Here is a 24518-nt window from a genome sequence, read left to right as displayed (position 1 = left end):
CTTTGGAAAGATGCTGAAGCAAAACCCACTCAATAGGCTCTAGTTGTAATTTGAACCAATTACAACAAAAGGGACTCTTGTTCTTTTGGCCCTGGCCCTAGGCAGAAGAGCATTTTAGACAGGCTGTTTCTATTTTTAAACATTCTCAGTGCCTAAGTTCTTGAAGTCACTTCCTGGATGCAGAACCTGTACTCAGTATTTGAACTTGGTTACTCCCAGGAGCTGGTGGTCTTTCAGTGTTTCTCAACAAACTGGTTCCTTTCATGTAGATCTGGTAGGGTCATGCTGCCATTTCTCATGTGTCTGTGTGAGAGGAAAAACCACCTGGTAAAACCCAAAGACCTCGTAAGGGCCCACACGAGAACTATCTGCCTGTTCCGAGCCAAGCCTTTCACTTACTTCTTCAGCAAATATTTATCGAGCACTGACTATGTGCTGGACACTGTTCTGCAGATACTTTGAAATATATTCCAATGTATTTTCCAAATACTCTTTCCCAGGGAAGGCTGTAGTAGTGTTCGTTCAGCACGGGTCATCTAGACAGCTGCTGGGGGCTCTCAGGCCAGACCCAGAGTTCTCTTCCTAAGCCCACCACTGTATTTCCACAGCAGGCTTTATACCCAGTTTCACACCCTCTGGCCTCCTGGGGAGTGACATTTGTGGCAGGGACAGCAGGTGGTGGCTGCCGAGCATGGAGGGGAGCACCACATCTCTAGTGTTTATTTAAGCAGGCTTCTCATACCCCTCTCTCCTTACTGGCCGACAGTGGTTCCAGAACAGACCGTCAGCATTTGCATTGATTGCCAAAGATGAATGACCATCTGCCTTGGCTTGAAATTAACTGGGGCAGTACTAACCCACAGCAAATGGGGAACTGGGAAATGGAATTGATTAGGAGCTTATTTCCATTTTGAGAGGCAGTGAGAAGTAATGGGGCTGAGGGAGGAGTGTGTTCTACGAACTGTGAAGTAGAAAGAAGGATGGTTGTAAAACTGAGGGTTTGGATGAGAAATAAAATCCCTAGGAAGTGCTGCCTGTGTGGATTAAATGTAGTTTAAGGCATAAATACTCTAAATGTCCTTGTTTGGCAGGTGCCATCCAAATGTTTCAGAAGCTATTTTAATACTGGTGATTTTTGCTTTCCGCCAGCTTCCAAGGTATAAGATTAAAAAGCTTGATTACCTCAAGTTCAGCATGGTAGAAGTTGAGCTCAACATCTCTGCCTACAAATCTGCCCTTCCGTTCATATTCCCGGGCTCAGTGGCTGGCTTGTTCACTCAGTCTGCTAGCCATGATCGCCAAGATCATGGCTGAGACTTCATGGACTCCTCTAATTCTCTCATTCCCACAACAAAGCCACATTGCTACCTGCGGATTTTCTAAATACCTCTATAGACATTGGGGAAAAGGGGGAGGGGGCCGGGAAGTAGCTCATGCACTGAGGAACTGGCCTCAATGTCATCACAAGCTAGTTTGGGGCTCACATCTGGGCAGTGTCATTCCATTGGACGTGACAATATCACAGAACATCAATATCATCAAGGTTGCTCTGAGACCATGATAAAGTAAGACAAAAAACCAAGTCACCATGAAACCCACAAAACACCAAATGTCCCCTCTCACTGAAAGGAGTAACTGCTTCTGCTTTATTACCAAATTGCAGTTCTTTCTCTTCTCTAGTCTGCCCTCCCTACAGATGGACAGACCCCTGAGACACCACAGAATTGCATCCATTTTCTGACAGCATCCAAACTAGACGAAATCCCACTTCCTCAGACTCTTCCTCAAATCAGTTGAAGCCCAAAACCTACAATAGGTTCTTTTCAACACTCTAAGTGAGACACTTTATGGTTCCCCCTGGTATGTGTTCTCTCTTCCTAGAAAAGGCAATAAACCCAAGTGGTTCAACGACATAAATGTGTTCTTGGTGGATTTGGGCTGGAGAGTATTGACACCATTCTCTTCTCTCTGTTCTGGTTGCATCATGTTCTTTATTATCACCAGCTTATAAAGCTGTAGCAACGTCAAGTGTGTTATTCCAGATTTCAAGGTTCTTTCTCTCTGATTCCTCTTTCAAGCAGCCATGAGATTACCTGTCCCACCCTCAGCAGCACATTGCATGAGACTTTCTGTTTATCAAAAATGGGGCATAGTGTTTGACATTTTGACAACATAAACCCCTAGATGTAATACACTCAGAAGGGCATGATATCACTTCTGTGGTATTCTTACCAAAAATGTATACTCTCATTTCAATCATGAGAATATGTCCGGTGAATCCAAATTGAGAGTCATGCTACAAAATGACTAGTCAGTACTCTTCAAAAATGTCAAGGGCATGAAAGGCAAATGTTATGGGTTGAATCATGTTTCCCTCCAAAAAGATATCTTTAAGTCCTAACCTCTAGTACTTCGGGATGTGACTTTATTTGGAAATAGGGCTATAGCAGATGTAATTAGTTAAGATGAGGTCAGACTTGTCAGAAAAAGATAAATACTGTATGATTCTGCTTATATGAGGATCTAAAGTAGCCAAATTTATAGACACAGAACGTAGAAATGGTGGTGCCAGGGGTTGCTGTGTTGCGGGGGAAATGGGAAGCCATTGTTTAATTGGTATAGAGTTTCAGATTTGCAAGATGAAAAAGTTCTAGAGGTCTGTTTCAGAATGATGTGAATATACTCAACCCATTGAACTGCTAGCTAAAAAATGGGTAAGCTGGTAAAATTTATGTTATGTGCTTTTTACCACAATACAAAATATATAAATTAAAAAAACAAGATGAGATTACTCCTGTGTATGGTGTCCGGTAAGAAGACAGCCATAGGAAGACAGAGGTAGACACTGGAGAAATACAACTGCAAGTCAACGACCCCAAAATCATCAACAAGTCACCAGAAACTAGGGAGAGGCAAGGAAGGATCCTACCCTACAGATTTCAGAAGGAACATGGCCCTGCCAATGTCTTGGCTTTGGACTTCTGGCCCCCAAAACTGTGAGACGATAAATTTCTGTTGTTTTAAGCTACCTGGTTTATGGTGCTTTTTAATGGCAGCCCCAGGAATTTACTACAGCAAGGAAAGACTCAGAAACTTACAGACTAGAGGCCACTAACAAGGATTAATTATATCAATGTTATTCTCCCAGTTTCGAATATTGGGCTGTGATCACGTAAGATGTTAGCATTAGGATCCGGTAAGGAGCTCTATGTGCTATTTTTTCCAACTTTTCTTCTCTGAGGCTAAAACTAGTTCAAAATAAGATGTTAAAACAACAGGGCATACATAGCAACAGTTTTCTAGATATGTTTCCTGAGGCAAGAGAAACAAAAGCAAAAATAAACTATTGGGACTGCATCAAAATAAAATCTTGTGCACAGTGAAGGAAATAATCAACAAGACTAAAAGACAACCAGTGTCTTTTAGTGTGAGAATATATTTGCAAATGATATACCCAATAAGGGTTATTGTTCAAAATATATGAAGAACTTATACAACTCAAAAAAACAAATAATGCAATTTAAATGGGCAGAAACCATGATCAGACATTTCTCTAAAGAACACATACAAATGGCCAAGAGACCCATGAAATGATGTTCAACATCATTCATCATCAGGGAAATGCAAATCAAAACCACAACGAGAGGGGTGCCGGGGTGGCTCAGTCGGTTGAGCACCTGACTTCGACTTAGGTCATGATCTTGCGATTCATGAGTTCGAGCCCCACATCAGGTTCTGTGCTGACAGCTCAGAGCCTGGAGCCTGCTTCAGATTCTGTGTCTCCCTCTCTCTCTCTCTGCCCCTCCTCCACTCACACTCTGTCTCTCTCTCTCTCTCAAAAATAAATAAACATTAAAAAAAACACAACAACACAGTGACCTAGCATCACCTGTCACAATGGCTTAGACCAAAACACAGGAAACAACAAGTGTTGGCAAGGATGTGGAGAAAAAGGAACCCTCGTGCACTGTTGGTGAGAATGGAAACTGGTACAGCCACTGTGGAAAACAGTATGGAGGTTTCTCAAAAAATTACAAATAGAATCACATATGATTCAGTAATACCACTACTGAGTAATTACCCAAAGAATATGAAAACACTAATTTGAAAAAATATATACACCCCTATGTTTATTGCAGCACCATTTACAATAGCCAAATTATGGAAGCCACCTAAGTGTCCAGTGACAGAAGTCTAGATAAAGAAGAAGTGGAACACACACACATATACACACCTCCACCACACACGTACCACAATGGAATATTATTCAGCCATAAAAAAGAATGAAATCTTGTCATTTGCAACAAATGGATGGATCTAGAGGGTATAATGCTAAGTGAAATAAGTGAGGCAGAGAAAGACAAATGCCATATGATTTCACTCACATGTGGAATTTAAGAAAAAAAAAAAAAGCAAATAAAAAAAAAAAAAAACAACCCAGACTCTTAACTATAGAGAACAAACAGATGGTTGCCAGAAGGAAGGTGGGAGAGGCATGGATGGATGAAATAGGTGAAGGGGATTAAGAGTACATTTACTGCAATGAGCACTGAGCTCAGCTATGGAGCTGTTGAATCGCTATATTGTATACCTGAAACTAATGTAACACTGTATGTTAACTATCCTGAAATTAAAAAAAAAACAAACACACACACACACAATAGGACATAGAGGTTGTTTCCTTAAATAAGAAATGCACTCTCACATTCTAATTTAATCATGCCACTTTTCTGCTAAAAACCTTGCATTTGGGATGAGAGGAACAAGTCCTCTATGCTTGTGTTCACTAGCAATTGCTTGGGGTGGTGCATAAGGGGTCTCACAGGCTGTCCGCCATCCTTCATGCTGGCCTCCCTGCTCAGGCCTGTTCTCCAGCAATACTGACCTCACTGGGCTCATGTCCATGGCTTGCTTCCCCACTGTTGGAATTTATATGACTCCATTAATTTGTTATCTTTTCTCTGATACTTTCCTTCTTGTCCTCAGGTCACGTCAATCCCCAACCACTCCCTCATATTCCAGAGCACAGCCCTGGGCCTTGGGGAGGAGAGGATGCCAGAGAGACACAAATATATGTAGAAATAGTACAAGTGCACATTCCATTTATTTTCTCTATTTATATCTGAAACCATGAGAAAAATATTCCTTTTCTCCTTTGCCCCTAAAAGCGCTGACTGGCTGGTCTTACCTCAGAGATGAGTCTCCAGGCTTTAGCAGTGTAGCACCTTGAAATATAAGAAAGGTTAAATGGGGAGAAAAATGTACTAATTAATTCATTGACATGTGACCGGATTAATAAATTTTACCTATGAAGTCTGGGTTCAAAGTCTCAGGACACTGAATTGATTTTAATGATGATCTCAGGTTCCCTACAGGTATGATACATGGCACAGGAAAGACTTCAAACAGAGGCAATCTTAATCCTTTGTTTAAATGTTTATTTATATTTGAGAGAGAGACAGAGGCAGAGTGCGAGCGGGGGAGGGGCAGAGAGAGAGGGAGACAGAATCCGAAGCAGGCTCCAGGCTCCGAGCTGTCAGCACAGAGCCCGACGCGGGGCTCCAACTTGGGAATGGAGAAACCATGACCTGAGCTGAAGCCACCCAGGTGCCCCTAATCTTGAAATAGATTGCTGCATATAAATGTCTCATTAAAATTATATTTATTTGAATACGCTTTATGTGGACGTTATAGCAGTATATTTTTTCTTCTTTTTAAAAGGGCAGGGACATTTTAGGAGAATGAATACCTGCCCTTTAAAATGACACTGCTGTTTACCTTTACCCTCCTCCCGGTCCACACTCATCTACACTCACAGTCAAATGACATTTGAAAGGAGTTGTGACAGAGGATTTAAGCACGGCTGTTCTGGAGCCAGCATGTGATACCTGATGTAAAGTCTTCAGGAATTTTATGAGTTGATTATCAAACACAGCATTAAAGTCTATTAAAATAAAGGTAATAAATACTCAAATCTCATTACCTTCTAATCATCTTATCTGTGCTCTTGAGGTTACTTATGTCTGTGGTGTCTGCATGGTGGAGATACTGTGCTGTCCAGCTGTGCTGCTTTTTTCTTCTCTTTCCAGCTCTGCGTTCATGAAGTGACACCATATTGGCTGCTTGAAGTTGGCCATGGTGGCATTATTAATGCCACAGAAATTGGCAAACACTACAAATCTGGGCTGACGTTTTTTTCTCTGAAGAGCCAGTTGTTAAATATCTGCTATCAAACACATATACACACATGCTTTCTTTACAAAGGCTGATTTTATGTTTTCGTGTATGGAGATAAATTACTGATTCAAACATTAGGAAGTCGACATGGGCCAGAGGGATAGTTTCATTCGACTCTCCTTTAAAGCACGAGGTATTTTTCAATCCACCTTGTAATTTTCTTCTGGAAAAGGCAAGTGAAACCCATTCATCACGTATATATTTTATAATCTAATATTCATTCTTTTTTCTGAATTCCCATGGGTACTGCACTTGTCCAAATCACGCTAATCTACACCTCAAACATTTATTTCTGCAAATGAATTGGGCTGGTTCCCCTGCTTCTGCTTCCAATCGATCCCACCAGGCTCATTCCTAATAAGCTTTTTTTTTTAAATTTTCTTTCTTTCTTTTTTTAATGTTTCTTTTCTGAGAGAAAGAGTGCAAGTGGGGGAGGGGCAGAGAGAGAGGGGGACAGAGGATCCCAAGCAGACTCTGCATTGACGGCAGAGAGCCCGATGTGGGGCCTGAACTCAGAACCATGAGATCATGACCTGGGCCAAAGTCAGACACTTAACTGACTGAGCCACTCAGGTGCTCCAAGCTTTGTTTTCTTAAATTCAACTTCCACCATGTCATTCCCCTGGTCCAGACCCTACAAGGCCTCCTTATTACCATACACATGTTTTTCAAAGGATGGATATAGTCCCTATATTAGGGTCCTCCAGAGAAATATAAATATAAATATACATTTATATTAAATATAAAATGTTAATTTATTTATACTTAAATATACATATTTAGAGAGAGAAAGATTTACGTTAAGGAAATCGGCACATGTGATTGTGGGGGCTGGCAAGTCTCAAATTTTCAGGGCCAGCCAGCAAACTAGAGATCCAGGGAAGAGTTGATGCAGTCTTGTCTCTAAAGGCAGGCTGCAGGTGGAATTCCTTCTTTCTCTGGGGGCCTCGGTATTTTTTTAAGACCACCAACTGATTGGATGAGGCCCACCCACATTATGGAGGACAATCTGCTTTACTCAAAGTCCACTGATTTAAATGTTTATTACAGGTAAGGTGGTCAAAGGGTACAAACTTCCTATTATAAGATGAATAAGTTCTGGGGGTGTAATGTACAGCACGGTAACTATGGTTAACAATACCGTACTATATACTTGAAAGTCACTAAGAGAGTAAATCTTAAAAGTTCTCATCACACACATACACACAAGAGGTAACTATGTGAGGTGATGAATGTGTTAACTAGCCTCATTGTGGTAATCTTTTCACAGTATATATGTATATCAAATCCTCATGTTTTACATCTAAACTTATACAATGTTATGTGTCAATTATATCCCAGTAAAGCTGGAGGAAAAAAATGTTAATCATGTCAAAAAAAAAGCCCCAAAACCCCCAAAAAACAAAAAACACCTTCACAGCAACATCTAGACTGGTGTTTGACTAAAAATTAGGTACCTAACTAAGTACTTATTCCTGAAGTTATTGGGAAATTGATAAAACATGATAAAGATCCTTCTAGATTTAGGGAAGTAGGAGATGTGTGTTTCTTATTAGTGAGAAAGGCCATGAATGGAATTAATTAAAATACTCATTTATCTCTTGGGTGTTTTTATGGGAAAGAGAATGGGGCTGATTGGAGGCCACCGAGGTTGATATGTTAGAAGCAGATATCATTGCTTTTGTAGGTTTTTGGCAGGACTTTCTAATTAGCATTCGTTGCTATTTCAAGCGTTTGGGTAAGCAGCTCTTTTCAGGCTGAGTGAATTAGGAGCCGACAGACCACTGTAGCAAGTCTGTTTCTATGCCTTTCAGGGCTTTCCAAAGCTCTCTGCACGGCTTTGGGCAAGTTACTGAATCTTCTGTAGCTCAGCTTTCTTATCCCCAAAAGGCTTCCAAAACCTAGCGTTCAGTGATTCTATAACCCAACTTACTTGCCGTCCAGTTTCCCCCCATGATTTTTTATCTCTCTGCTTGTGACAACCCAGTTCCCACCCTCCTCTCTGCAATCATCACACCAATTTCCATCAAGGTATCTTGGCTGATGTAGTTTTCTACAACTTAGATAACTTTCCTTTATCTGTCACACCTAATTTTCAAATATAACTTGTAAATATCTTTAATATACACAGTACTTTTATAAATCAATATTCAGTAAACAGACCGCCTCCAAATGAGGTGAATATGCAGTTCACAAGAGGTTCAAATGGCCAATAAACACAAGATGACATGTTCAGCATCACTAAGTATAGAAAAGAAATCTAAATACCTATTAAGTGTAAATTTTGACTTTCGGAATGTTATATTTCAGTGAATACAAACCCAGGATAAAATCTGGAAGAACGCCATAGGAGACTTTATTAGTTTCCCAGGGTTGTAGTAACAAAGAACCACAAAGTACCAAAGTACCACAGCAAAGTACCTGGGTGGCTTAAAATAACAGAAATTTATTGTCTCGCAGTTCTGGAGGCTAGAAGTCCCAAATCAAGGTGTCAGCTGGGGCCATACTCCTTCCAAAACTTAAAAAGGAGAAGACATCTGTTGAAGGCGATTATTTCTTGTCCTTGGCTTACAGCCACAACACTCCGTTCTCTGCCTCTGTCACCACATGACCCTCTCCCTGTGTGTCTGTGTCTGAATTTTCCTCATTCATTCATTCATTCATTTGGAGAGATAGAGAGCATGTGCATGCAAGTGGGGGAGGGGAAGGGAGAGAATCCCAAGCAGGCTCTGTGCTGTCAGCGTGGAGGGGCTCGATCCCATAAACTGTGAGATCATGACCTGAACCAAAATCAAAAGTCAGATGCTTAACCCACTGACTGAGCCATTAAGGACACTAGTTGTATTGGCTTAGGGCCACCCTAATGACTTCATCTCTACTAATTACATCTGCAGACTCAATTTCCAAATAAGGTCACATTCACAGGTACCGGGTGTTGGGACTTCAACATACGTCTTCAGGGACCACAATTCAACCCTTAACAGTGGCCATGAAAGGCATAAGCTGAGATATTAATACATAACAGCAAAGAGCAAAGGATAAAGCATCATTTCAGTGGAGGAAGCATGGACAGAGGACTATCAGGGACCAGACAACACATGCCAAGATGCTACATAGCATCCAGAAGGGAGAGGACATTCAGAAAGGAAGGAGAAGTCTGGAAGTTAAACTAGAAGTCAAATGGAATTGATTTTAGTGGACAAGATTAGGTTTGTTGATACCAAGAAGACATGAGCCAGGAAAATTAAAAAGTTAAATTCAATTCAGGTATATATGTGGCAGATTCATATTTTCAATCTGCTTGGGCTATAAAAATCCATAGCTATTTAACAGCAGCCAAATTGAAATGTAGCATTTTATAAACATGCATGTCGGTGACCAATACAATCATTGTAAGTATTAGATTGAATCTTACAAAAGTGCCAATATTTGGTCATTTAATCTATAAAAATGGCAATTGTATGTGGATTAGCTTTAATATACATGGGAAAAGGACTTGCTAACCTCATTAACAGAATCAGAGGCATTGATTTTGCCACATATATTTGGGGGAAAGCTTAATACATGTCAAAAAGCCCAAACCTACATTCCACTTTCTTCAAATTTCTGACTCCTTCTACACAGTCAGCAAAAGCATGGCAAGGTTTTAGATTTGAATTTGGAGGTAAATGGAATGGCTGCTTAGGTATGTTGAGGCCCATCCCTTGGGTCAGACCCAGGTGGTCCCAGGGAACCCTGGTTGGAGCTTGTGCACAAGAAGTAACTACCTCTGCCCCAGCCACACAGGGGTGGGGTGGGGGGTGAGAGGTGTTGCCTGATGACAAGGTTCCCAGCATGGATCCACATTGTCTAGAAGATGAATTCATAGCTCTAGCAGGTGCCATATAAAGCCCGCCTTCACTCCAACCTCCTTTCCCTCTGTTTCCAGTCTTACTGTGGCAGAGATGGTTCTTGACCAACCCAGATCAGTGCTTTTCTCCAGAATGTAATCATTCTGGGAAATGACTCCTGGTCAGGAACCACATTGCTCCGTGCATCTAGAATGAGACCATGCCACAGGTTCTGGCCAGTGAAATGTCAGTGGGAATCACATGTGTCACTTCAGCACAGAGGGGATTAAGACCATACTTTCTCTATTCTTCCAGTCTGTTGATCAGGTATCCTTTGAAGCCACAAAATAAATCAAACCTGGGCCCTGAGTCACCATAGAGGAAAGCCACCCTGGGAGTCACCAGACGAAGAACTCCTACATCGGACTTGGCGTGAGTGAGAAATAAAGTTTGGTTTTGTTGAGCAACAGAGATTGAGATTGTCAATGTAGCAGCACAACGTAGCCCACCTCAATACCTCCTACACGTCAGCATCCTCACTCACCATCTGTTCCCTCACGAATCACGTTGTTTCACTTGGTCTGGCCTTGCAATCTCTGCTCTTCTCTACCTAGAATAACTCCTCCCTTTTGGAGCTGGTGAGTCGCCAAGATTCAGAAGTGAAATTTATTCTGAGTCCTTGTCTGACTTCGCCAGGCTTTTTGCTACCAGCTTTTTCCTCCCCTTGCTGTGCCTTGTACCGTAGCCTCTGTCAAATCATGTTGACGCAGTCATCTTCTCAAAAGGCCATGAGTTCTTTAAACACAGGCACTAGATCATATTCTGTATGTTCAGAGCACCGAAAATAGCGTTTGGCATGTAGTGGCTTCTCCATGCATGAATTTTGGATTAGTCTGAGTGAGTTGGGGGTGTGAGTGCTCTCTGATTACATCTTTTAGTCAGCTGACTTGGGGTGTAGTTGGTCAGAACCGGATTAGAGGACTTGAGCCACTGCAGGTCTGTCCTCGTACAGCTGTGCTACTCTGAAAATCAGTAAAGCACTTAAAGGGAATGCACAGAATAAAGAAGTGGGTCCTCAGAGCTTATCTTTTGCTATTCACTGAAGGTTAGAGGAAACTCAAGCTTTCTCATTTTCAGAATGTGTTTTTTTTTATGTTTACTTATTTTTGAGAGAGAGAGGGAGAGAGAGAGATAGAGAGAGAGAGAAAGAGAGACTGTGAGCAAGGGAGGGGCAGAGAGAGAAGGAGACACAGAATCTGGAGCAGGCTCCAGGCTCCGAGCTGTCAGCACAGAGCCCAGCGTGGGGCTGGAACTCGCAAACTGTGAGATCATGACCTGAGCCAAAGTTGGATGCTTAACCAACTGAGCCACCCAGGAGACCCTAGAATATGTGTGTGTGTGCGTGCGTGTGTGTGTGTGTGTGTGTGTGTGTGTGTGTGTGTGTGTTTGAGAGAAAGAGAGAGAGAGAGGGAGGGAGAGAGAGAGAACATGTGAGCTGGGGAGGGGCAGAAGGAGAGGGAGAGAGAGAGAATCTTAAGCAGACTCCACACTCAGCACAGAGCCCATTGTGGGGCTCCATCCCACGACCCTGGGATCATGACCTGAGTTGAAATCAAGGGTCAGATGCCTAACTGACTGAGCCACCCAGGTACTCCATCAGGATGTACGCTTTTAGTGGCCTCCGACCATGCGGCATATGTGCTTAGCTTGAAAGACGTTAGGAATTGGGATTTCTCCCAGAATTCAGCCAGAGACTTTTTTGAGTTCTTTTGCTTCTCTCTAAAGTTGGAAATTTTGTTTTTGTTGAGAGGACAAGGGAATAAAACAGTGAGTCCAAATGAAACAGGAAGTGCTTTAATAGGAATGTTTTATTGTCTCTGCCCAAGTTTCTACCATAGCGTATAAAGTGAAAACACTGCATTAATAAAAATGGAACACTATCGGTTACACAAAATCCTTCAAACCCACCCAAGGGGGAGTCCCTCATTCTTTGGGTCTGCTGACGAGGGCCGTGGTGGAGTAGGAGTAGGGGCTGAGCAGGGCAGCGATGGTGTAGTGACGGCTGCCAGAGTTGTTCGCTGTGAACACCACCTAAGAGAGAGCAAAGACAGCGTCCATTTCTCACAGAGCCTAAAATGCGAGTCACGGGGAGAGAGGTCACTGGAAGTCCATTGCCAATTTAACCCATTTTATTTTATTACTTCTTTTTCTGAAACACCTTGAGCAAAAGGCAAAAGTCCAAATAGGCTGGTGAGACTCCACGGGGGCCTGGCGCAGCCCTCGGAACGAGATTTCTTTAACTACTGCCTGTAGAATCAGGTCTCTCCTTTTTTGTTTAATGTCGTTTTTACAAATTCACACTAAAAATCAGGGTGGCTGTAGCCTGACTGAGAGAAATCACAGAGAGCCTGGATCCTCTTGTCCATTTTCTTGGTTTTAGGGAAAAAAAAAGGAGAAAAGGCAGTAACGGGCATTCAGTGATGTGAAGACTGAAGAATGGTGACTGCCATTCCTGCGGAGATACCCGGAGACCTAGAATTTTAGAGCTGCCGGAGAATACTCTTTCTACTTGATAGATAAGTAAACTAGACCTCTGAGTTAGTGTTTGGCCCACGTTTCTACAGGACAGAACCAGGCTAGGAGTTAAGTCTCCAATCTATAAACCCAGAAATTTCTCTCTCTCTCTCTTCCTTTGCATTTTTTAACAAGTATATTTTTATGTGGATAACAAGCAATGAATTTGAAGTAAAAGCATCCTAGGGTTCTATTTACAATAACAGAGTGTGGAGGATCATGTGGGAATTTTGAAATAGACACACATAGGTTGGAGCTCATTTGAGCTTTCTACATGGACAAATTGTTAACAAAAGTGTTGTTCTATTTAGCCATGTACTTCAGGCAAGTTTAGTAGAGCTTCTGAGACTCAGGCACTGGAATAGTCTAGGAGGGATGGATTTGGCTCAGGAGAGTGATGAGGGGCAGTGAGGAGGTCTTTGATTTTACTCATTGTGTACACAGGCCTTGGAATGGACTTGGGACACATCCTGGATAAATATGTTTTGTTCCTAATATGCAAAAAGAAGGCTTGATTATTTGGGGACAGGAGAGGAAAGATCTGATTAAACTATACTGAAAATAAAAATAGCATGAGGGCAAGAGGAGGTAAGAATCACCGAGAATCTCTCTGAAGGAGAAGAAAAAACATTCCTTAAAGGCCAAGTGTCTAAAAGAACTAGGGAAAGCTTGTTCTCTCTTATAGTGACATTGGCCTCCAGCCCCACTTGATTCTTCCTGAAAACTGTAGATGGCATAATCTGTGCTCAAAATCCCATGAAATGAAGAGGCCTGATAGTTCCACAGGACATCTCCCAACTTTCTCAGTAAGTATAACATGGCCACCTGCGTCATTGGCTAGGGAGAAGGTGACTAATGTTGAGGAATAGCAGCTGTCTGGGGAGGTCTTGATCAGAAGAAGCTGGCAGGGAAGGAACTCCTGGCTGGACCCGCAATCACCAGTTACTGAACTGAGGTGTCGGGCCTCACTCTTGCCTAACTGCTCTCTCTCACTCTCCATATCCATGCGAGCTCCAGGTTGGGCTGAATGTCTGACCTAATATGTCTTACCTCCGTCCCTTTCCTTCCACACCAAGGGCAGGAATGTGTTTTCACTTCTGAATTTCTAGCACTCAGCAGCGTGTTTGACACATCAAAGGCTTTTATTTTCAAAATGTTAGTTGAATGAATACTAAGAGGGTAAATGATAGACAAGGAAGCTAACATCTAGTGACTAGGAACAACATATCATGGGCAGTATGGCAGCGAATGTTCTCACATGGTCTCTTTAGGCTGAGACCAGAGCAGACACGGGTTCCAAGGAGGCTGATCTAGGGCAAAGGCTGAGACTCTAGGGACACCTCTAAGCCCTGTACTGTCTAAACTAGGCTCTTTGTCTTGCCACCCCACTGAGAAGGAACAGCCAAAGGCAAGCTTCTTGGTGGATGGGGCTCCCTCGATGCTTTGTGAGTCAAACAGCCCCCTGCCCCAGTTTTTCTGGCAACACTGTCTACTAAAAGAACCCTTTTCTGTCGATTGAAAGTCTCATCCATGACTAAGCCAGAGAGAATTGTTCCCTTTCGTGCTGAGCTATTTTTGATGCAATTATTTGATCTTTGACTCTGACCAACATGTCTGGATTGTATTTCCATGACAGCCATCTGTTTTAAATGATTTAAGGAATTACATACAAGGAGGAGGCAGCAAGAGTGGGCCCATATATAACTCTGAGGTTCCTACTACCTCATAAGCAAAAAACAGAGTATGAACCAAGGGTTGCAAATGTGGCCTTATTATTATTTTTTTTAGCCTGACTTCTTACTGGAAGAAAGCTGAGGCACACCTGAGGCTAAACCCTGGGACCTGTCGGTAATGATTTCTGGCCCTCCCTTTACTAGCCTGTGACTTTTGGCAACTTGTTGAACTGCCCTCTGCCTCATTTTCTTTCTCTGTAAAATGAGGATAATAATAGGGCCAACCCCAGTGGGCTGTTCATGAGGACTGAATAGGTTAAATATAGAAAACACAATAGCCTGGCAGGGGTACATGCTTGATAAGTGGTATCTATTGTGTCGCCCTTATTATTTTGAATTTACTGTCTCTATATGCATTACCCCAAGTCACTTACCCAAATCTCTGGGAGCCAAGTGTGTTTTGGAATAAAGCGTGTTTTCAGATTTCAGGAAGTAAAATGATGTGTCAATGATTTGTTTCCCTAGGTAGGGTCTGGAGAGCTGCCTAGTAATCCAACATGCTAACAGTTCTTCAGCTAGCAAATATTCAAATATTCCCATTCAGTGGAATGAAAGAAGACGGTAAGGAGCATCATGTAAATTCAGGTCATGTTACTCAATGAGTTTCCACCAAACTTAAAAATAAACTTTGCTCTTCAGAGTTTTCTAGATTTCTGACTGTAGAAACAGAAAAGGGAATCTGTGCTAGTTCAGTTTCCCAGTGACATTTCCATGGTATGTGGTGTGCAAACTGGGCATTGCCTGGGATGAAAAACAAAAAAATAAAAATAAAAGACACTCATGTGTCTCTATACTCTCACCTCTGCATATTCATGGAACGGAGAAATGCCAAGTGACTTCCAGTAGGACTTGGTGTCTATTTCCACTTTGTATACCCCTTCTACAAAATTCTCAGCAGTTGTGAGCCCATGGAGCTCTCCAAATTCACTGGTTTTCCTAGAAGGTACAAAATTACAGGTTAAGTTAGGCATTAGGGGAATAAATGCCATGGCAAGCATGGCAAGGTGACATCACGCACATACGCGTGCACACACACACACACACTACACTACACATATGTGCAGTGTATATAAGTGAGGGGAAATATATATATATATATATATATATATATATATATATTTATATGTATTTTTATTTACAGCAAAACCTTGGATTGTGAGTAACTTGTTCTGCGAGTGTTCCGCAAGATGAGCAAACATTTCTAATAAATTTTAACTTGACAGATAGGCAATGTCTTGTGATACAAGTCGTACGTGGCGCCGAATGTCACATGATTACAACTGAGCCAATAGTTCCTGAAATTTGCTTTGATATACAAGTGCTTTGGATTACAAGCATGTTTCTGAAATGAATTATGCTCACAAACTAAGGTTTTACTGTGTGTGCACGCACACACACACACACATATTCAGGAAAAGGAGACGAGAAGGAAAGGTGAAATTCTGGTAACTGTCTGAAATTAACTGACAAGAAATTTGTCAGAAATGTTTCAAAAAGCTTATTGCAGATTTTTCTTAGGAGAACAGAAGATATAGGTGTAATGTTTCACTTCAAAAATAGTCATTATCGGGTGCCTGGGTGGCTCAGTCGGTCAAGACTTCGGCTCAGGTCATGATCTCATGGTTCGTGGGTTCAAGCCCCATGTAGGACTCTGTGCTGACAGGTTGGAGCCTGAAGTCTGCTTCAGATTCTGTGTCTCTCTCTCTCTGCCCCTCTGCTGCTCATGCTCTGTCTGTCTGTCTGTCTCTCTCTCTCAAAAATAAATAAACATTAAAGAAAATTAAAAAAAAAAAGAGTTGTTGTGATTCACGGTTGGTGTTTGGGTGAAGGTTTGTAACTACCCCTTGGAAGTGTCCATAAGCTGCTTTGACTCTGCAGTTCCCCATGACATCAGGATCTCACTGCTTCCCTCCCTGGTGTCAGGGTGTTTTTCAGAGGCAGTGTCATTGGAACACACTGGGGAAACCCCAAAGTATAATGCATCTGAATTTTTTATTATTTATTTATTTAATCTCTTTGGTAACACTTTTCCAACAATAAATACTAGGCAGTTCCTTTTAAACAAATGACTAGGGGACTTCTATTTCCCTTTATGTACCAGCTCAGTTGCTGATGTTAGAAATTGCTCTCCATTAGACCTCAAAACTGACAGATAAAAATGGAAATTGTCTTCACTAACTTTCATCACTGCCTTTCCACCTTTCTTCTTTTCTAGGAAGAGAATATTTAATTTCTTTTTTTTTTGTCTTGTCATAAAAAGTTTCACACGAACATCTGAATATTTTATGTGTTCATTCTATCTCTTGCTTAGAATATTCCCTTAAGTACTTTCCACATAGTGCTTGGCATTTTAGATAAACATAAATGGAGTCACAAATAAAAACTCAATTGAAACTACACCAATGAAAATGGTCTTCCCAGTGATGGGTGAAGAATCATAATGTGGTTCTTGAGATTCAGTGAAAACCCACAGAAATTTACCATCCTGGAGATATAAACGCTGAGCAGTATTGTTTGGTGCTGAGGGTTTCTTGGTTGCCCTTTCTTTCAGTTAGTTGGTTTAGGTTTGCTAATGTGCATTTTCTTTGCAATTCTTGTTAATGGAGGTGGAAAAACTCTATGAAAATTGTAAAGTGGCCAACGAAGGGGAGAAGTCATTGTTGTACCCTGTGTTGGGCGATGGCTCTGCTTTGCATATGCGTCTTTCTTTTCTGTGTCTTTTTGTCACTGAGTGTGACAGTCCCAGCTTTTCACAGAGTAGGTGCTCCACAGTGCTTGTTAGACATAAGTGCTGGATTCTGGATGATCCAGGAAAAATGCAGAGAGCTGCCTCATCAGTGCTGTCCCTCGATTCCTTTCCTTTCCTTTCCTTAATAAAGTAACACAAATTGTACATCTTGCCTAAAATTCCAAGACACGGGAGCCTGGCTGGCTCAGTCAATGGAGCGTGTGACTCTTGATCTCAGGGTCGTGGGTTCAAGCTCCATGTTGGGGATAGAGATTACTTAAATAAATAAATATTAAAAAAACCAAAATTCCAAGACAAGGACCCCAGCTTGAATGTTATGCAAGGGCACCAGGGAATCTGTGACACTCCTGAAATTCTATATATGGTGTGTGCGTGTGTGCATGTGTGTCTGTGTGTGCATGTGCGTGTGATTTTACTGGGCGCAAAGGACCATAGTTTTCATTACCTTCTTAAAGTGGCCTGTGACCTAAGAAGGCAGTGAACCACTACTGGAGTAGACGAGGTGCTGACTCCTTTTCCCTGCTACTTGCCCTGAATGCTGCTCCCCCTCTTGGACACTTCCAAGCTAACTAAGCAAAGCGAGAGGAGGGCGTCCTCCCCAGGGCCTACTTGACCTCTGCCTGTGTTTTCAATCTACCTGAAGATTCTTCAACGAATGATGTGAGCTGCTCTCTCTAACAAGTGGCAGGAGAATGAGGAGCTAGAATGAGGTCCCATGTCTGGGTTTCTTGGGCAGCTTACCCTGAGGCGAAGGGCTCCCAGCTCTCATCAGCAGCCTTTTTGAACACTTTCACGGCCACGTTGACAGCAGGACTTCCTTGGACAGCGTCTAGGACTTTGACCATCAGGGGACACTTGGATTCACCAGTGCCCTGGGCATAGAGAAGACCAGTAAGAGGTCAACAAAACTGGTTAAGAGTGAAAGGAGCTGTTCTTTATGGTGTTAGAAATCTGGAACAAGGCAAGAAGTCCATGCCAAGTCCATTTCCAGCATTGTAAGTGTTGACAGTTAATGAGCTCCCCTTCTCAGTATATAACACAGACATGATTGTTCCCAAAGAAAGACTGGTTTCTGCCTCCGGACATGCTGCCATCGACCTGGAACATGTATAATGAATTTTAAAGGAGAAAATAGGCCCTCTGAGAACAGTTGCTTTGTTAAGCCTTGCCATTTGAGTGGAGTTACTAAAAAGATGCAATGTGCCACAGGACCAAATAGCTTGTTATTCCTGAGAATGTTTTAGTCAGCTGCTGTTGTAGTAATTCCCTCTTACTGGTTGTAAAATAATGTCGACTACTTAAGGATGCATTTTATAGTATTAGTTAATTCTTCTAGAGGACTTAAGCATTCAGTATTCGACTAGAATGTTGTCCACCCAGCCTTTCAGAGATTAATCCATAGATACATTTTGATGAGCTGAAGGGAAATAAACTTTATAAAAGGATGCACATCTGACAACGCAATATTGGTAGCTTCATGAATATCATATTTTTATTCCTACCATATATTCGAGGAAATTGAGGCAGGGAGCCAGGCACCGTAAACCCAGTGCACCAAAGCTATAGTGGGGAGCACCCAGGGTCCAAGCTCTAGGTCAGTGAGCTCTGCAGAACTTCATTCATTTTGCAGTTTGAATCGATGATATTTAAAAGTCGATGCTGGGTACCCTTGTCCTAGTAACACAAGCTGACTGGCAGAGCTGGGAGAGGGCCCTTCTACTTCATCAGGTATACACAAGAATCATCTAAAAGGACTTCACAGAATCAAACACTCACCGCAGGGCCAGCCTCAGACACAAGTACCAGTCCAGCAAGGCAAAGGAGGAGCAGATGAGAAGCCATCCTGCCAAGAACGAGAGAGCCTCTGTCTGTGCTGGCTGCCCACAGCTTGGGGCTTTTATACTCACTTCTCCCAAGCCATGATGCTGATCCCTGCCAACATGACTCCAAACCTGCTGATTCTGATTATTGACTTAGTCAACAAAGAGAGAATAAGTAACTCATACAAATATGAACCTTGCCTAGAGAGATTAGAGCGTAGGAACATTAGCTCTATGAAATATTCTTATTCTTAACAGGTCATTTGACCAGCTTGGTCACCAAAACAAAAATAAGCAAAATCAAACAAAAATATTCTTCCTCCTTGGCAGGATGCAGCAACATTCTTGAGATATTTTTTTTCCTCCCTGACCGATTTCTCTGCATGCTTTTTCATTTTCTATACATTTTGTCTTTTGTTTTATATGCTGGATGCAAGTTGTAATGATGTATTTCACTTAGAATGACATTTGGCCACACAGGGTTAAGTACAGTGCATTCGAAAACATCATTGCACTGGATATACATCCATGGGTCAATAGGAGAAACCCTTGATGGTGCTTATATTTTAAAAAGCCTATGTTTTAGCCAAACTAAGTCATCTGGAACCTTTGCTTACTCAGCAGTTTCTCCACCAGTTTTGTGTTCTTCCCAGACAAGGTTCATCTCAACTCAAGAAATAATGATATATTTCAAACTGGCATCAAAGATCCTGAAATACAGAGAACCAGATATACTTTACTCCTTCTCCTGCACTAATGTGCAGGAACCAAGCTGCCCAGCTGGTTATGAAATCTCAAGAATCAAAATCCAGGAGCACCTGGCTGACTCAGCTGGTGAAGTGTGCAATTCTTGATCTTGGGGTTATGAGTTGGAGCCCCATGTTGGGTGCAGAGATTACTTAAAAAACAGAGTCACAATCCAAATTTCTGGGCGGAAGTAACGATGACTGTGAGAAATAGAAGTTAGGGCTGACAGCAGATTCTCTTCCTTGTCGTGAGTTACACATCTAGAAATTATTAGTATTTGATGATTCATTGATTAAGAGCTAACTCAGGTGTATGTGTGCACACATAATATGTCTGTGGCTTTATTCATAGATTCATGAAGACAAGGTTGTCCTTACAGACACATGCAGATGATAAGACAAAAATTCTAGACAAATACACGTCAAGGATAAGTCTAGTTTGGAGGAGCGAGGGCAGGGAAAGAATTCCCGCAGCTGACAGAGTCAGGCTAAAAGAAAGTTGACAAGCAATCATGAAGGATAAAGCGCTTTCAGGGAGTAGTGGAAGGACAGGGAGGCATTTCAGGAATATGGAAATGTGCAGAAGACTCGGGGAGAGTGGACTGACCACATGAAAGCAACAATGAGCAAATCCAGTTCTGAGTATAGCTGGGAATGAAATCCTATAGCCTTGGAGTCTGACTCTGACGTGGTGCTGGAAAGAGTTTTGAGTCTGGAGATAGATAAACTGAGTCATCCAATTCCTAATTCTGCTGTCTTGTTTCTGGGATGACCTTCTCTATGTTATTTAATACCTCAGACACACAGCTCATGACTTTGTTAAGTAGAAATACCTAATATTTTACCTCAAAGGACCTTTCTAATAACTTTTAATATGAGATAATATAAAAGCTCTTTGTAACCTTAAACCACTGTCCTGGTGTCAAGGATAGTTATAAGAATTCAGTTTAATATCTCTGCTAAGGAGAAAACCCTTTCTCTAACGTTTCACATATATTGTCATCTGATTTTTCTCTTGACTTGTTTCCGTTGCTCAGAACTTGGATGGACTTGCCTGTTGTTCTGTTGCTCAGAACTTGCCTGTTTTCTGACTGTGAACTTTAAATATTTGAAAATTCTCTCATATCCCAAGTCAACCTTCTATCTTAGCACTACGCTCTGTTGGAACCTGGAAATGTCCCCCGCAGACATTGTGAACTGGCAAAGCCAGGCTGCCACCAGCCCCTAGACATGGTATGTATGACTGTGGAATGTTTCTTTAAATATTCTGAAATAGTTCCAAAATTAAAAGTTGAGACAGTGCTGCGGCGCCGGGGTGGCTCAGTCAGTTAAGTGACAGACTCTTAATTTTGGCTCAGGTAGTGATCTCACAGTTGGTAAGATGGAGCCCTGCATCCGGCTCTGTGCTGACAGTGTGGAGCCTGCTTTGGATTCTCTCTCCCTCTCTCTCTGCTCCTCCCCCACTCGTTCTCTCTCTCTCTCGCTCTCTCTCACAATAAATAAACTTAAAAAAAAATAAAAGTTGAGACATTGTGTAAAAATTTGGATTCCTGGATTTTCTTGAAAAATCAGAAAAGATGGCAGCACTAGGCCCTTATTGACGCATGGCAGTAAGCTCTCACTCTCAGACATCACAGCTCACGAGGCCTCCCTCCAGCTCTGAAGCTAAGCAACACTTCCAGTGGCACTATCAGGCTCGAGCTTTTTTCTTTCCGTATCCATGCCCTGTTTGACTCATCTTCCTGGAAACTTGGGCCAGCAATCGCTGGTCTTCTAACAGCCATTTAGATAGTGAATGAAAAGCTTGGTTTTTAGTTTTTGTGTTTGTCTTTTGTTTTGTGTTGCCAAACAGATATTCCCACTTCTTTGGGATTCCTCTTCAGACACAATTCCTGAAACCCTCATCACCCAGAACTTCCCTCTCTGACATACTCTCTTTGGCCAGTGTTTCTCTTCAAAGGGAGCATCCCGGAGAAGCAGCTTATGGTGCCTTTTAGGTGAGAGAAGAGCAAGTAGGAAGGAAAAAGAGAAAAGGAGTGGAAATGCATTCTTGGTCAAAGGAACCCTTGTATGGAACCAGTGGCAATGAAAAATACAAGAAAAGTCCAGTGTTTCCTGCCTGAGTAGCAATCTATGATGACTGAGGGTCACATGGATAAACGCAGGCTCACTCAGATAAGAGGGCCTGCCTTCCCCATGATTATTTGAGTTTGTGAAAGCTCTTTTAGAAAGATGGTTACATGGGATCCAACAAGAGGGGTGAATTAGGGTCAAAGGTCACCACATTCCTGGAGTCCTAAATGGTTGCTGTAGAAACTGTGCCCTAGGGCAAATATAAGCAGCAACAAGGATCCAGAAAACAAAAAGGTGCCAGAAAACAAAAGGTGTGTTATTGAAACATTTTGCCATAAATTTGTCTTTTCTTAGTCATGTACTGTTTTTCCTCACGTCCTGACCATGGGACTATAGTGTAGATGTTTAATTGAGGTAAAAAAAGACTAATTTGATGACAACATTCCTCCTCCTACCAGAGAATATGAGGTGGTTAATGGACAATTCAGGCCTGCTCTTAATTTAAGTTTCTTCTGCTCTCTCCCTTATAATAAGCAGACTTATTTATTAATGATTTAAAAGTTACAATAGATTAACTCCTTTTTCTTCATTTAGTTTCTGAGGGTGCATGCCAACTACTAGCCAGTGATCTGTTGACCCTGAAATGCCTATTAATATTATTGCAAGTAAGCTGATTAGCCAGAGTGGACAGTTGGCTGGCCAAGTACTTGGACTGGGTCTCACGGGATGGATTGGGAGTGGTGTGGGGCCCTGGATCTTTGCAGGGTAAAGAATTCAATTTTGCCAGCTCCTCTGGAGGTGAATAAGCCCTGTGGGTTTGATTAATGGTAAGCAAATCATAAAAGACTCGTTTTAAAACCATAATACCAATTTAATTAATAGTCAGGTGGTTGCTGAGTAAGCAAGGAATTGCAGCAAAGGAACGTGACTAATTTTTTGAAAACATTTTATCCAGACTGCTGAAGAGCCTAGGAAATTTCCTTACTTCATCCTAGAGTATGCTTTCCTTGTGCTCAGAATGCTCGTGTTCACCTTATCTGGCCTACCTTTCCTCAGGGATTGCTGAATAAACACTGAAAAAGCTTTTTCCTTTGTCTCCCCTTCTTTCATTGTCCATGTGGACAATCGTGCAGGGAGAGGCAAATGTTAGCTAGGATATGTTAATTAGATCACGTTTCATTTTTCTATCAAGTGTGATTTTAGTTTCATGGTTGAATTTTAGTGCCCAACCTAGTTGGGAAAGACAATCGGGAACTCCCCAGCATAAGAATCTTCCACAGTTCTTACCCTGCAGGCTGCCATATTTGGGGACTACATAACTTCAAAAGCGGCAACCTCAGCCCCACATCAAGCTTGAGAAGTGACCCTGTCTCTATCTGGGGGACTTTAATTTACCTTATGTTAGTAGCTCAGATGAGTCAAAGTCAAAACACCCATGCCTGGGTCCAAGTTTATATGTGTCACAACAATCATACATTTGCTAGGAATTTTATCCATTAGGGGTTATTAGATGAAGTTAGAGTTTTGGCTTCTAGAGCCACTCAAAGTTCACCCACCCCCACCTATGATGGACGGGAGAGGAGATTCGAGGTTCTTTTATCTAGCTGGCAGGCTTTCTTTGTGTTTCTGTTTTCCTCTGCAGCTCTCATGCAGCTGGTGTGGCAAACCAGGCCTGACTTGCATGCCACTTGGATGGGCCTATGTGGCCATATCCTGTGACAGGTAAGCAAGAACCAGGCTATGGCCTGATGGAAGGGCAGTATGGAGCAGACTAGTTTCCTCTCCAAACATGTCTTTGTGATTGCCTGATAGCTTAGCTCAGTTCACCAGGAGACTGCCTGGGGTTTGGGTCATAGTACCAGCTAGAATTAAAAAAGATTTATTCAATTGATTTCATCTCTCTACCCATATCTCCTTTAGAATCAGTTTAGGACCATCATCTAGGATCCATGTCTTGTTCTTTCTTTTTTTTTTTTTTTTTTAAGTTTGTTTGTTTGTTTATTTATTTGTTTATTGAGAGAGAGGGAGAGAGAGAGAGAGAGGGAGAGAGAATCCCAAGCAGGCTCTGCACTGTCAGCACCGTGGCTCTCAAGAACCGTGAGATCATGACCTGAGCTGAAATCAAGAGCTACATGCTTAACTGACTGAGTCACCCAGGCGCCCCAGGATCCATATTTTGGTCACTTCTATATATCTTTCAAGTTTGGAAATATGACTAATATAGAGATATTTTAGGTTCATCAACTGAATAAAAACAAGCAGCTCTTGGGAATCTTCTGAATGTGTGCCATATGCTAGCTAGAGATATCGAGAAGCATATGTCTCAAAGTTGCTTGTAATTTCATTATTAAGAAAATATATTTGTCATTCAATGGGAAACAGTTGATGAAGTAGGTAATTATTCAGAGAAGGAGGAAGTCACTTTTGGGGTCATGGAAAGCTAGTGTAAGAAGTGAGATTCAAAGATAAATATAATCTAGATCAGAGAAAAGGAGCAGTGTATATGATTTCTGTCCCATACAAGTAAGGAAGCATTGGACACCTCAGCTGGACTGAGTGGAATGAGAAGTTAGTGCCATGCACACTGTGTCACATGGAATAGAGGAAAATCTGAAAACAAGGATTAGGAACCAAGCATAGAATTTGATGGAAGCATCAGTTTTAAAGGGCTAGAGAGAGAGGTTAAGACCAGGAATGAGGCAATGGGCTAGTAATGGAGACAACAGAGCAAGCAGGTGAGGAGGGGTAAGAGCAAT

General features: G+C 41.9%; 2 protein-coding genes across 3 annotated transcripts in view; one reads left to right on the top strand and one right to left on the bottom strand.

Moving 5' to 3' along the window:
• The window catches only part of B4GALT6 (beta-1,4-galactosyltransferase 6), a 98303-nt gene extending 85631 nt beyond the window's left edge, over nt 1–12672 (top strand). The window contains exons 9-10 of one of the 2 annotated variants that reach the window (XR_006209864.1): nt 10383–10499; nt 12508–12672. Coding sequence is in view for 1 of the 2 variants with exons in the window: in XM_042962043.1 (XP_042817977.1) it covers nt 10383–10446 (64 nt within the window). In the remaining variant the exon portion in view is untranslated. Of the gene's footprint in view, nt 1–10382; nt 10539–12507 lie in introns of those variants that run through there. The other variant, XM_042962043.1, reaches the window with a different exon arrangement.
• On the bottom strand, nt 11920–18990 carry TTR (transthyretin). Its single transcript, NM_001290601.1, is given in 4 exon segments — nt 11920–12158; nt 15175–15310; nt 17865–17995; nt 18900–18990. Coding segments are annotated over 4 exon segments (441 nt in total). The 5' UTR covers nt 18966–18990; the 3' UTR covers nt 11920–12050.
• Nucleotides 18991–24518: the final 5528 nt, after the last annotated feature.

Source organism: Panthera tigris, chromosome D3, assembly GCF_018350195.1.
Source record: "Panthera tigris isolate Pti1 chromosome D3, P.tigris_Pti1_mat1.1, whole genome shotgun sequence".
In the NCBI taxonomy this organism is placed as follows: Eukaryota; Metazoa; Chordata; class Mammalia; order Carnivora; family Felidae; genus Panthera; species Panthera tigris.
The sequence above is the reverse complement of the archived record's forward strand: the minus strand, read 5'-3'. Positions and strand labels throughout refer to the sequence as shown.